General features: G+C 40.3%; 1 protein-coding gene across 2 annotated transcripts in view; it reads right to left on the bottom strand.

Annotated features, from left to right (window-relative positions):
- Positions 1 to 1,612: 1,612 nt before the first annotated feature.
- Positions 1,613 to 13,642, bottom strand: part of CEP192 (centrosomal protein 192) — a 214,678-nt gene continuing 202,648 nt past the window's right edge. For both annotated transcript variants that reach the window (XM_064294755.1, XM_064294756.1), the window contains one exon: positions 1,613 to 12,197. In XM_064294755.1, coding sequence (XP_064150825.1) covers positions 12,059 to 12,197 — 139 coding nt within the window. In that variant the 3' untranslated portion in view covers positions 1,613 to 12,058. The remainder of the gene's footprint in view (positions 12,198 to 13,642) is intronic.

Here is a 13,642-nt window from a genome sequence, read left to right as displayed (position 1 = left end):
TCCCAGTCCTTGCATCCCAAAGCATTGAGTGCCCATGGTCTGTCTGCAAAGCCCACCCACCTGTACGCTCTAGGGAACAGGGACACGCTTTCCTCAGAGACAGCTGGAGGACAATTCTCAGTCCCCTGTCTTGCTCAGAGTGTGACCCTCTCCTGCAACCAGATACCTGTACCTACACCAATCACCCCCGCCCCCCAAGACTGTAGGACAGAGCCTGTACCACACACTGGATGACCAAACTACCTGGACACCGGAGCTGAATCCATACAAGAAAAGTGAATGGACTCCTAGGCTCATATATCTGATAACAGCTCTAGCCACCTGGTGACAGGATGTCAGAGCTTCAAAGGTGAAAATAATCAAGCTGGCTCACTCAAGCAGCCTGTTTGGGCATATGAAAACAAAACAAAGCAAGAAACTAGAACACACTAAACAAACATAAAATGAACTAATCCAATAACTTATAGGTGGCTCGGAGACAACAGTCAATATCAAATCACATGAAGAAGCAGACCACGATCATTTCAACAAGCTCCCAAAACAAAGCATCAAGGGATCGTCTGGGTGAAAGTGCCTTCCTGGAATTACCAGATGCAGAATACAAAAGATTAATACACAGAACTCTTCAAGACATCAGGAATGACATCGGGAAGGAGATCAGGCAAAATACAGAACAAGCCAAGGAACACACAGATAAAGCAGTTGAAGAAATTAAAAAAGTTATTCGAGAACATAATGAAAAATTTAATAAGCTTCAAGAATCCACAGAAAGACAGCCATCAGAAATTCAGAATATTAACAATAAAATTACAGAATTAGACAGCTCAATAGAAAGTCAGAGGAGCAGAACTGAGCAACTGGAAGGCAGAATTGGTTACATTGAAGATAAAGCACTTTGCACCAATATATTTGAAGAAAAATCAGATAAAAGAATATAAAAAAATGAAGAAACCCTAAGAATCATGTGGAACTCTATCAAGAGAAATTACCTACAAGTGATTCATATACCAGAGCAGGGAGGGATAACAGAAAACGCAGAGAAAATTGCTGAAGATTTCTTGGCAGAAAACTTCCCTGATATCGTGAAAGATGAGAAGATATCTATCCAAATGCTCATCGAATCCGACATAAGGTAGATCTGAAAAGAAAGTCACTAAGACATATTATAATCAAGCTTGCCAAAACCAAACATAAAGAGAGAATTTTAAGAGTAGCTAGGGATAAATGAAAAGTCACCTACAAAGGAGAGTCAATCAGAATAAGCTTGGACTACTTGGCAGAAACCATGCAGGCAAGAAGGCAATGGGATGACTTATATAAAGCACTGAAGGAAAACAGTGCCAGCCAAGAATCATATATCCAGCAAAACTGTCGCTCAAATATGAAGGTGAAATTAAGACATTTCCAGATACACACAAGTTTAGGGAATTTGTAAAAAGCAAACCAAAACTACAAGAAATACTAAAGGGAGTTCTCTGGTTAGAAAAGCAATAATATCAGATATCAACCCAAGACTCGAACACTGGACACAGCAAACAGATGTCAACCCAGAGAGGGAAATCACAAAAATAAATCAAGATAAAAAAACATTCAAAACAAGGAAAGAGTGATGTCATTATGTAAAGGAATACAACATGAAAAAAATAAAAAGTGACTGAGAAATGTAGTCATAGACCTTTCAAATGGAGAGGAAGACAAGGCGATATAAAAAGAAATTAAAATTAGGTTTAAACTCAGAAAAACAGGGGTAAATACTAAGGTAACTGCAAAGGAGACTAACAATATCACTCATCAAAATAAAACACAAGAAAAAAAATAGAGAGCAGGAACAAAATCAACAAAAACGAATGAGAGGAAAAAGACAGTATACAAACTATTGAAAACAAAAAATTAAGTGGGGAAAAAGAAACTGTCAACAACACACAAAAAAAGACATCAAAATGACAGCACTAAACTCATATCTATCCATAATTAAGCTGAATGTAAATGGACTAAATACACCAATAAAGAGACAGAGAGTGGCAGAATGGATTAAAAAACAAGGTCCGTCTATATGCTGCCTACAAAAGACACACCTTAGAGACACAAACAAAAACTCAAAGGATGGGAAAAAATAAAACAAGCAAGCAACAATCAAAAAGAGCAGCAGTGGCAATATAAATTTCTGATGAAATACATTTAAAATTAAATCTACCACAAAGGATAAGGAAGGACATTATATAATGATAAAAGGGACAATATACCGGGAGGATAAAACCATATTAAATATTTATACACCCAATGACAAGGCTGCAAGATAAACTTTAACAGCATTGAAAAGTGAGACACAAGTATAGTCGGAGACTTCAACACACCACTTTCGCTGAAGCACAGAACATCCAGAAAGAAGCTCAATAAAGACACGGAAGATCTAAATGCCACAATAAACTAACGTGACCTCATAGACATGTATAGCAGCCAGGTATACTTTCTTTTCCAATGCACATGGAACATTCTCTAGAATGGACCACATATTAAGTCATAAAGCAAGCCTCAGCAAAATCCAAAAATATTGAAATATTACAAAGCATCTTCTCTGACCATAAGGCCAAAGAAGTAGAAATCAATAACAGAAAAACAAGGAAAAGAAATCAAACACTTGGAAACTGAACAATACCCTGCTCAAAAACGACTGGGTTATAGAAGACATCGAGGACAGAAAAAAGAAATTCATAGAATCCAATAAAAATGAAAACACTTCCTATCAGAACCTTTGGGACACAGTCAAAGCAATGCTCAGAGGTCAATTTATACCAATAAATGCACACATCCAAAAAGAAGAAAGGGCCAAAATCAAAGAATTATCCCCACAACTTGAACAAATAGAAAGAGAGCAACAAAAGAAACCCTCAAGCACTGGAAGAAAACAAATAATAGAAATTAGTGCAGAATTAAATGAAACAGACAAACAATTGAGAGTTAACAAGACCAAAACCTGGTTCTTGGAAGAAATTAACAAAATTGATAAACCATTGGTCAAACACAAAAGAAAAACTGGAGAGGAAGCAAATAACCCGAATAAGAAATGGGATGGGTGATATCACAACGGACCGAACTTAAAAGATTACTATGAAACACTGTATTCTAACAAATTTGAAAACCGAGAAGAAATGGAGGAATTTCTAGAAACACACTACGTACGTAAACTAACACAAACAGAGGGAGAACAACTAAATAAACCCAAAACAAAAGAAGAGACTGAAAAGTTAATTTAAAAACTCCCAACAGAAAAAGCCCTGTTTGGACAGCTTCATTGCAGAGTTCTACCAAACTTTCAGAAAAGAGTTAACACCACTACTACTAAAGGTATTTCAAGCATAGAAAAGACCAGAATACTCCCAAACTCATTCTATGAAGCCAGCATATTCCTCATACCAAAACCAGGTAAAGACACCACCAAAAAAGAATATACAGACCTATAGCCCTCATGAACCGAGATGCAAAAATCCTCAACAAAATTCTAGCCAATAGATTTCAACAACACATCAAAAAATAATTCACCATGACCAAGTGTTATTCATACCAGGTATGCAGGGATGGTTCAACATTAGAAAAACAATTCATGTAATCCATCACGTAAATAAAATAAAAGACAAGATCCACATGATTTTATCGATTGATGCAGAAAAGGCATGTGACAGAGTTCGACACCAATTCATGATAAAAACTCTTAGTAAAATAGGAATAGAAGGAAAATTCCTCAACATAATAAAGGGCATTTATACAAAGCCAACAGCCAACATCACCCTAAATGGACAGAATGTGAAAGCATTCCCCTTGAGATTGGGAACCAGACAAGGATGCCCTTTATTACCACTCTTATTCAACATTGTGCTGGAGGTCCTAGCCAGAGCAAGTAGGCTAGATAAAGAAATAAAGGGCATCCAGACTGGTAAGGAAGAAGTAAAAGTATTTCTGTTTGCAGATGACATGATCTTATATACAGAAAACCCTAAGGAATCCTCCAGAAAACTACTGAAACTAATAGAAGAGTTCAGCACAGAATCAGGATACAAGATAAACATACAAAAATCAGCTGGATTCCTCTACACCAACAAAAAGAACATCAAAGAGGAAATCACCACATCAATAGCATTTACAGTAGCCCCCAAGAAGACATAATACTTAGGAATAAATCTTACCAGAGACATAAAAGACCTATACAAAGAAAACTACAAGATACTACTACAAGAAACCAAAAGAGACCTACAAAAGTGGAAAAACATACATTGCTCCTGGATAGGAAGACTCAACATTGTGAAAATCTCTAGTCCACCAAAAGCGATCTATAGATACAATGCAATTCCAATCCAAATTCCAAGGACATTTTTTAATGAGCTGGGGAAACAAATCACCAACTTCATATGGAAGGGAAAGAGGCCCCAGATAATTAAAGCATTGCTGAGAAAGAAGAACAAAGTAGGAGGTCTCACTCTACCTGATTTTAGAACCTATTACGCTGCTACAGTAGTCAAAACAGCCTGGTACTGGTACAACAGATACATAGACCAATGGAACGGAATTGAGAATCTAGACAGAAATCTATCCACATATGAGCAGCTGACATTTGACAAATGCCCAAAGTCCATTAAATGGGAAAAAGATAGTCTTTTGAATAAATGGGGCTGGCATAACTGCAAAAAAATGAAACAACACCCATACCTGACACCATGCATAAAAACTAACTCAAAATGGATCAAAGACCTAAATATAAAACTAAAACGATAAAAATCATGGAAGAGAAAATAGGGACAATGCTAGGAGCCCTAATACATAACATAAAGAGAATACAAAACATCGCTAACAATGCAGAGAGAAACTAGATAAAACCACGGTGGCATAGTGGTTAAGTGCTATGGCTGCTAACCAAAAGGTCAGCAGTTTGAATCTGCCAGGTGCTCCTTGGAAACTCTATGGGGCAGTAAGAGTCGGAATTGGCTCGATGGCAATGGGAAGATAACTTGGAGCTCCTAAAAATCAAACACCTATGCTCATCCAAAGACTTCATCAAAAGAGTAAAAAGATTACCTACAGACTGGGAAAAAGTTTCTAGCAATGACATTTCCATTCAGCATTAGATCTCTAAAATCTACGCAATACTGCAAAAACTCAACAACAAAAAGACAGATAACGCAATTAAAAAATGGGCAAAAGATATGAACAGACAGTTCACCAAAGAAGACATTCAGGGAGCTAACAGATACACGAGGATATGCTCAAGATCATTAGCCATTAGAGAAATACAAATGAAAACTACAATGAGATTCCATCTCCAACAACAACAACAAAAGGCTGGCATTAATCCAAAAAACACAAAATAATAAATGTTAGAGAGGTTGTGGAGAGACTGGAACACTTATACACTGCTGGTGGGAATCTAAAATGGTACAAACACTTTGGAAATCGATTTGGCGCTTCCTTGAAAAGCTAGAAATAGAACTACCATACGACCTAGCAATCCCACTCCTTGGAATATATCCTAGAGAAATAAGACCCTTTACACGAACAGATATATGCACACCCATGTTCACTGCAGTGCTGTTTACTATAAGCAAAAAGACGGAAGCAACCAAGGTGCCCATCAACAGATGAATGGATAAATTATGGTGTATTCACACAATGGAATACTACGCATCAATAGAGAACAGTGATGAATCTGTGAAACATTTCATAACATGGAGGAATCTGGAAGGCATTATGCTCAGTGAAATTAGTCAGTTGCAAAAGGACAAATATTGTATAAGACCACTATTATAAGGACTTGAGAAATGGTTTAAACAGAGAAGAAAGATGGTTACAAGAGTGGGGAGGGAGGGAGGTACGGAGGGAGGCAGAGGGGTATTCATTAATTAGTAGAACTATTTTAGGTGAAGGGAAAGACAACACGCAATACAGGAGAGGTTAGCACAAACGGACTAAACTAAAAGCAAAGAAGTTTCCTGAATAAACTGAATGCTTCGAAGGCCAGCGTAGCAGGGGCAGGGGTTTGACCACGGTTTCAGGGGACATCTAGGTCAACTGGCATAATAAAATCTATTACGAAAACATTCTGCATCCTACATTGGAGAGTGGAGTCTGGGGTCTTAAACACTAGCCCATGGCCATCTAAGATGCATCAATTGGTCTCAACCCACCTGGACCAAAGTAGAATGAAGAATACCAAAGGCACAAGTTAATTATGAGGCCAAGAGACAGAAAGAGCCACATAAACCAGAGACTACATCCGCCTGAGGCCAGAACTAGATGATGTCCAGTTACAACCGATGACTGGCCTGATGCAGATCACAACAGAGAACCCCTGAGGGAGCAGCAGAGCAGTCAGATGCAAACCTCAAGTTCTCGTAAAAAGACCAGACTTAACGGTCTGAGATTAGAATGACCCCGGAGGTCATGGTCCCCAGACCTTCTGTTAGCCCAAGACAGGAACCATGCCCAAAGCCAACTCTTCCGACCGGGATTGGAGTGGACTATAGGATAGAAAATGATACTGATGAAGAGTGAGCTTTTTGGATCAAGTAGACACATGATTCTGTGGGCAGCTCCTGTCTGGAGGGGAGATGAGAAGGTAGAGGCCATCAGAGCCTGGGTGAATGGACACGAAAATACATGGTGGAGAGAAGGAGTGTGCTGTTTCATTAGGGGGAGAGCAACTAGGAGTTTATAGTAAGGTGTATTTAAGTTTTTGTATGAGACTGACTTGATTTGTAAGCTTTCACTTAAAGCACAATAAAAAAAAAAAAAAAGATAATTCTGGTGAGGAGAGGCAGCAGTACAGAACCAGCAGCAGCAGAACCAGGAGACTAGGGAGAAACGGCACAGGAGCTGACTCACAGAGCGAGATAGCTAAGTGCCTTTGCGCAGGCAGCTTCCTGGCAGAGTGCAATGCCTCTGCACACTTATCGGTGGAGGTAGGCTCGCTGACCTACAGAGCAGGAGAGTGCCTTCTAACCGAAATTTACTGGCAGAGTGGGGTGCCTCCAGGCACTTATTGGTGGAGCTACAGAGCTTTGGAACACTTGTCCTAGCAAGGCAGATGTGGGTGATAAGGCCCCGAGGGACCAAGGGGCCAAGGAACCTGGAAGTGAAGCTGAAGAGGCAAGGAACACAGGAAGCAGAGCTACTTCAGTACCAAGGTGTCTGATCATGACCTCTGGGGTCTCAAAGGGTGGATCCATGGCCTCTGAAATTTCTAAGGATGGAGTCGCCACTCAGTCAGACAGACTAGGAGAATGAGAACGGGGCCGCCCAAAGCTGAACGAACAGAGTTGCTGTCCCAGTGGGCCTGGAAGGTGGAGCTGAGGCCGAGGGCCAAGAGGCCTACATGCTAAATTAGAGAGTGTGGCCAATACCTAGAGTCTGGAGGGTAGGGCCATTGTCTAAATGATCTCAGAGAACAGAGGATTATTTTCAAGCCTTGAGGGCTAATGTAATGTGTTCTGCTGACTTACTTGGTGCCTGTTATCCCTTCTTTCCCTCCAGTTTCTCCCACTTGTAATGGAAATGTCTAGCTTGTAGCAGTTCCCCATCGTACTTTGGAAGCAGATAATTTCTACATTCCACAGATGCAGAGGAATTTTTGGATTTTGGACTTGGAGTTGATTTAAGACTTTTGCTTATATGATGGCGTGAATGTGCTTTACATATGGCAAAGATGAATTTTGGGTGGCCAACAGCTGGAATATTATGGATTGAATTGTGTCCCCCCAAAATGTGTGTCAACTTGGCTAGTCCATGATTCCCAGTATGGTGTGATCCTCTACCACTTTGTCATCTGATGTGATTTTCCTACGCTGTAAATCCTGTCTCTATGATGTTAATGAGATGGGATTAGTGGCAGTTATGTTAATGAGGCAGGACTCAATCTACAAGACTAGATTGTGTTTTAAGCCAATCTCTTTTGAGATATAAAATACAGAAGTGAGAAGAGAGACAAGGGGACCTCATACCACCAAAACACAACAGCCAGAAGAAGAGCGTCCTTTGGAGCTGGGGTTGCTGCACTGAGAAGTGACCTGACCAGAGAAGACTGATGACGAAGACCTTCTTCCTCCAGAGCCAACGAAGACAGGAAGCCTTCCCCTGGAGCTGGCCCCCTGAAATCTAGACTTCTAACATCCTACACTGTGGGAGAACAGATTGCTCTCGGTTGAAGTCAGCCACTTGTGGTATTTCTGTTTCAGCGCACAAGCTAACTAAGACACATCCCAACTAATCTGTGCATCTAAAGTGTGCAGGGGGCAAGAAATTTAAATATTTGTAAAAGGACTGATAAATCGGTTTTCACTAAGTGGAAGACATAAATCACAGCCTCATTTAGGAAAAGGTTGGGAAAACAGTTTTTCACTTTAGAACAAGGAGTTCACAAAACCTCTGTAAAATACAAGAATCAGGTTAAATATAAGAATTCAGAAAATCAATCCTAAATGGAAAGAGAAAGATTACTCAAGAAACAGAGGAAAGAAAACAATTCCGTGTTTGTGAGAAACGACCCAATGTAATTCTGCCCAGAGATCTGTGTTCCATTTATAAATCACATTCCAACCTCCGAGTTTAACTGAAGATTAAAAACAGATGCCCTCTTATCCAATCTTTCTGGTCTAATTAAATCAGTAGCGATATATATTAATCATCACTGAATTCTATGAAACTTTAGTCTTGCCCGAAAAATGTTTTATCTGGCTGATAAGCATGACTTAAAGCATTCAAACTTCCGTGTACCTTAACAAGCTAAGTGAATGATGAGGCAGGACACGTTAATTTACAGTTTTACAACCAAAGGGAATCAAACCTTTAAAAGAAGCCTTATATTTAAATTTTCTGTAATTATTTCAAGAATTATCTGCACCTGAGCACCAAAGTCAGAAAAATCAAGGTTTGAATCTCAGCTCCAACACTTTGTAGCTGTGTAGCTTTTAGCCAGTTACTAATCTCCTGAGCCTTAGTTTCTTTGTCTACAGGATAATAGTACAAGGGTCAACCTCACAGGCCAGACTAGGCCATCCTGTGCCTTCCTGACACTCGGCCCCACCCATACCAGAGCCATGGTAAATCTGTCTGTCCACAGGGACCATTGGGGTAGCCAGAGACTGCAGCAGGAGGGCCTCTATCCCTCTTCTTCCCTCAGGCGTCGCCCACAAAAAAGGATTGCTCGCTATAAAGTACTTGAGAAACATTGAGCATTTAGGACATTGCTCGGCACATAGGAAGCAGTCAATAAATGTTTCGCTATTGTTGTTGTTGTGCCCCATCAAGACCATTTCGACGCAACAGCAACTCAATGTGACGGAGCAGAACTGCCCTACAGAGTTTTCACAGGAGTAGATGAGATCGCCAGGTCTGGTGGGATCAAACCACTGACATTTCAGCTAGCAGTTGAGTGCTTAACCATTGTGCCTCCAGAGCTCCTTTGTTTAGCTATTACTATTAGAAAATATATACAGGAGACTGGTAAGAAACATTTGGGGAGAAGTGTCCAGGCCTTACTGAGATTTAGTGAGAATTAACTGGCTGGGATATTTAAGTCTTCTCCTGGGTCCAGCAGTGAACACAGAACCTTCTAGAACAGAAGCAAGTACATAATGAGTGGGGCTCAGAGCACTGCAGGGTGGTCAGTCACAATGATACATCTGGGCACTGTCCAGGTATTAGAAAGACAGTGGTGAGAAGGTGGACGATGTTTCTAATCACACAGGACTTAAGTTTTGGAGGAGGGAGACAATAAACTAGCAAACAAGCAAGAAAATACCAGGTAAGGAACGGGGCGCGGGGGGCGCGGGCGGTGATGTGACAGGGATAGTTAGAGAGTTATCTTGGATAGCAGGCCCTGCGTGGTGTAAACGGTTAAACACTGAACTATTAATTGAAAGGTTGGTGGTTTGAACCTACACTCTTCAGTCCATGTGGGAGTGAGGGTAAAAAAACACAATAACAAACCCATTGCTATTGAGTCAATTCCTACTCAGAACGACCCTACAGAACAGAGTAGAACTGGCCCATAGGGTTTACAAGGAGTGGTTGGTAGATTCGAACTGCCGACCTTTTGGTTAGCAGCTGTAGCTCTTAACCACTATGCCAGCAGGGCTCCAGGATGACAGTAAAGACACCCAAATCTAGAGTTTTGGCTCGGTAACTGGAATGACAGAGGAGCAGCTACTGAGCTGTGAGGGAAGAACATGTTTGCAGCAGGTAGGAAATCAAAGTTTGAAGTGTCTATTAGATAACTGAGTGGAAATGTCCAGCTGGACATCTGAGTCTGGAGCTCAGAGGAGAGATTAAGCCTGAAGATGCCAATTCGGGAAGGGGTGGAAAGGAAAAGGAAACAGCTTCGAGATGGAAGCTAATTAAATAGACGCTAACACTGTAAGTTCGCCTGTTAGACGCTTTGCCTCATCAGAACGTATCAGCGAGGACGGCCAGTGGTTCGTGGCTGTTGCTTTAGTAGCGATCACTACTTGTAATAATGAATCACTTGTTCACATCCAACTGTTCTTAAAATTCCAAGTATCAAGTTTTCAAAACATGGAGAAACAGGAATAACGACACATCCATAAGAAAGTATATACGGAAGCAAAGTCACTTTTAAAGTTTTTTGTTTGTTCAACCCTCCTTTTCTGATCTCCTAGGAATAACCTAAAAAGCAAAAGTGATGGTCACATAGAAATGGAAATATCACAACCCTTCCTGGGTGGTACAAACGGTTAACATGCTCAGCTACTAACTGAAAGGTTGGCGGTTCAAGTCCACCCAGAGGCACCTCAAAAGACCTGGTGACCCACTTCTGAAAATCCTCTAGAGCTCAGTTCTAATTTGAGACACATACGGTCACCAGGACTCAGAGTTGACTTGATGGCAACTGGTTTTATGAACTGAAAGACCATGGAAATATTTTAAAAAGCACTACCTGTTTTTTAAAAATTTTGAGGCTGAACATTATCAAATAAATACACATCAAAAGTGAAGTCACCTTGCATTTCACATACAAAATCTAGAATTGGAGCACAGAAATATCAGTAAACGTACCAACTGTTTAACTTGTGGAAAATGTTTTCACAAGTTTGATTTCTAAGCAAGAATTCTTAATTAAGAGAAAAATGAGTTGGAAGAGGAAAGAAGGGATTTGCTTTTCTGTCTCAAGGTCACAATCATTGGTTCTCAACTGTGATTGGGCTTAAACCATCTAGGTAGCTTTTTATAAGTTCTGCAAGCTTTCTATTCCATCACTAATACTTGTGATCAGCCCAAGCTTCTGCACATGCTCATGATCCAGGATCCTGCTGCTTCAAAGAAGGTTGGGAGCTGGGACTCACCCAGGGCAGCCGTGACACACTGCCGGCCTCACGTCTTGCCACAGTTCCAGACTGCACATTCCAGGACCCCTCCCTCCCTGGCTCCACCAGGCAGACCTGCTCTCTCTCACCGAGCCTGTCGGCACCTGCCTGCAGAGAGCACCTTCCAAACGGGCTTCTGGAGTGGTGGGCCTGTCTAGCTTTAATTACAATCAATACCACTCTGGAGAAAAACTATTTTTTTTAAAGTAGACTGTCCTTTCTACTCTGGGCAATTAGCTAAAAGACAGAAAAAGTAGAGAAGGAATTTCTTAGAAGAAACTGTGTAATGGAGGAGAAAAATCACAGAACAAACCCAGAAGCTTGGATATAATTAGTAGAATAAAGTGATATTCTAATTTTACTATAAGGCATCACACAGATGAAACATGTTCAATGGAAAATTAAGTTTACTTCTGGATATACCACATTAAAATAAACACCATATTTATTCAGAATACCGGTATCAATGCAAAAATAGAATTCTTTTATCCCCTGTAAAAGTAAGTACAATACTGTCGGCTAGATGCATGATATTTCAGTCAAGTCTTCAGTATTAGCTTTTCAAAACAAAAAATCTACAGTTAAATGTCCAATTTATCATACAAAATATACACAAAAGCATAATTGTAGTGTAGAAAAAGGAAGTTACCAAATACAATTTATGTGATTTACTTTATACAAATGTATTCTAGTTAATTTTTTTCAAGAGCTTCACCAATTAGTCGAACAGCGACACTCTTGCCTTCATCTGTCTGAATAACCAGCAAAGCTTCGAATGTGCCCAGCGACCGCGGTCTGAACTGCACTGGCATGTTGATGTAGTGCTGGGCTCTGTAAGAGAACAGAGGGCGTCAGCACCCTATGCCGGCTCTCGCAGCAAGCACACAGCTCCCCACCAGCAGCAGCCCTGGCACAGAAGTCAGCACCTTTCTGATCACAGAATCCAGTCAAGTTATATTCAGCTTAAATTTTTTATTTCTCAGATGCTATTATTTAATAAGAAACTGTCACAGAGGAGAGAAAAATCTAATTCAAACAGTAACGCATGAATATTCCTGGCTATCTAGTAAAAACAGGAAAAGGGAAATAAGAGATCTGGATTGATCATGTATGCCGTTTCGCAGTCTGTCTGCAAAAGCAGGTAGCTGTCTACCTAAAAGGGTTAGAGGAACACCTTCACTACCCCACTTCACTTAGGCAGGCAGCGTATTGTGCTGGATCAATATCAAGCCAACAGCCGCATTCCTATCATCAACAGGGCTATGCAGTTTTTGTTCCAAAATTCCTATGAAACTTTTTACCAAAAATCTTAAAATTTATTTTCAGATTATATAGGTAATAAGTGGCCTATGTTTAAAAGTAGTACTGGGGGGAGTTCTTTGTGTCCATAAAACTCTCTCTCAAGAGCTTCCCTCAGAGGGAAGGTACCCTATCCCTTAGTCTCACGTCAAAGCTGAATGTTCCAAAATTTGGCAATTGGAGCTGATATATGCCTTTGCTTCCAGTGTCTTTTCTCAAAAAATTCAGTATTATGTTAGCTTTTTGATACACAATAGTTTATTTCAAAGCCCTTTTCCTGGATTTAATAACACTTTTTCTTTTTTTAAAAATCTGGGTTAGTTTTCCCAAATGCATTATACCTTATTTTCCATGTCAAAGCTAATAGTTTTTTTTTTTTTTTAAATGAAACCTAGCCTTATGGCATTGACTACCTAGAATTTTCTCCTTCATGTTAGCATTTCAATATTCCAGAAGAACCTAGTACAATTTTCCAATTTAAGAGGCTCTGTAATTTATAAATTGTTAAAAATGATAAAATGTCTCAAATCTCTAGAAGATCCCATTATCTTTTTTCCTTGTACTTTAGATGAAGGTTTACAGAGGAAATTAGTTTCCAACCCCATGACATGTCAACATTCTCCCCTTCTTGCCCCTGGATTCCCTACTACCAGCTTTCCTGTCTCCTCCTGCCCCTCCTGGGCTGGTGTGCCCATTTAGTCTAGTCTTATGGGCCGGTCTAATCTCGGGCTGAAGGGTGAACCTCAGGAGTGACTTCAGTACTGAGTTAAAAGGGTGTCTGGGGCCATACTCTCAGTGTTTCCCTGTCAGATCAGTAAGTCTCATCTTTCTTTTTGTTAGTTAGAATTTTGTTCTACATTTTTCTCCAACTCTGTCCAGGACCCTCTATTGTGATCCCTGTCAGAGCAGTCTGTGGTGGTAGCTGGACACCATCTAGTTGTGCTGGACTCAGCCTGGTAGAGGCTATGTTAGTTGTG

This window comes from Loxodonta africana, chromosome 11 (genome assembly GCF_030014295.1).
Source record: "Loxodonta africana isolate mLoxAfr1 chromosome 11, mLoxAfr1.hap2, whole genome shotgun sequence".
Classification (NCBI taxonomy): domain Eukaryota; kingdom Metazoa; phylum Chordata; class Mammalia; order Proboscidea; family Elephantidae; genus Loxodonta; species Loxodonta africana.
The sequence above is the reverse complement of the archived record's forward strand: the minus strand, read 5'-3'. Positions and strand labels throughout refer to the sequence as shown.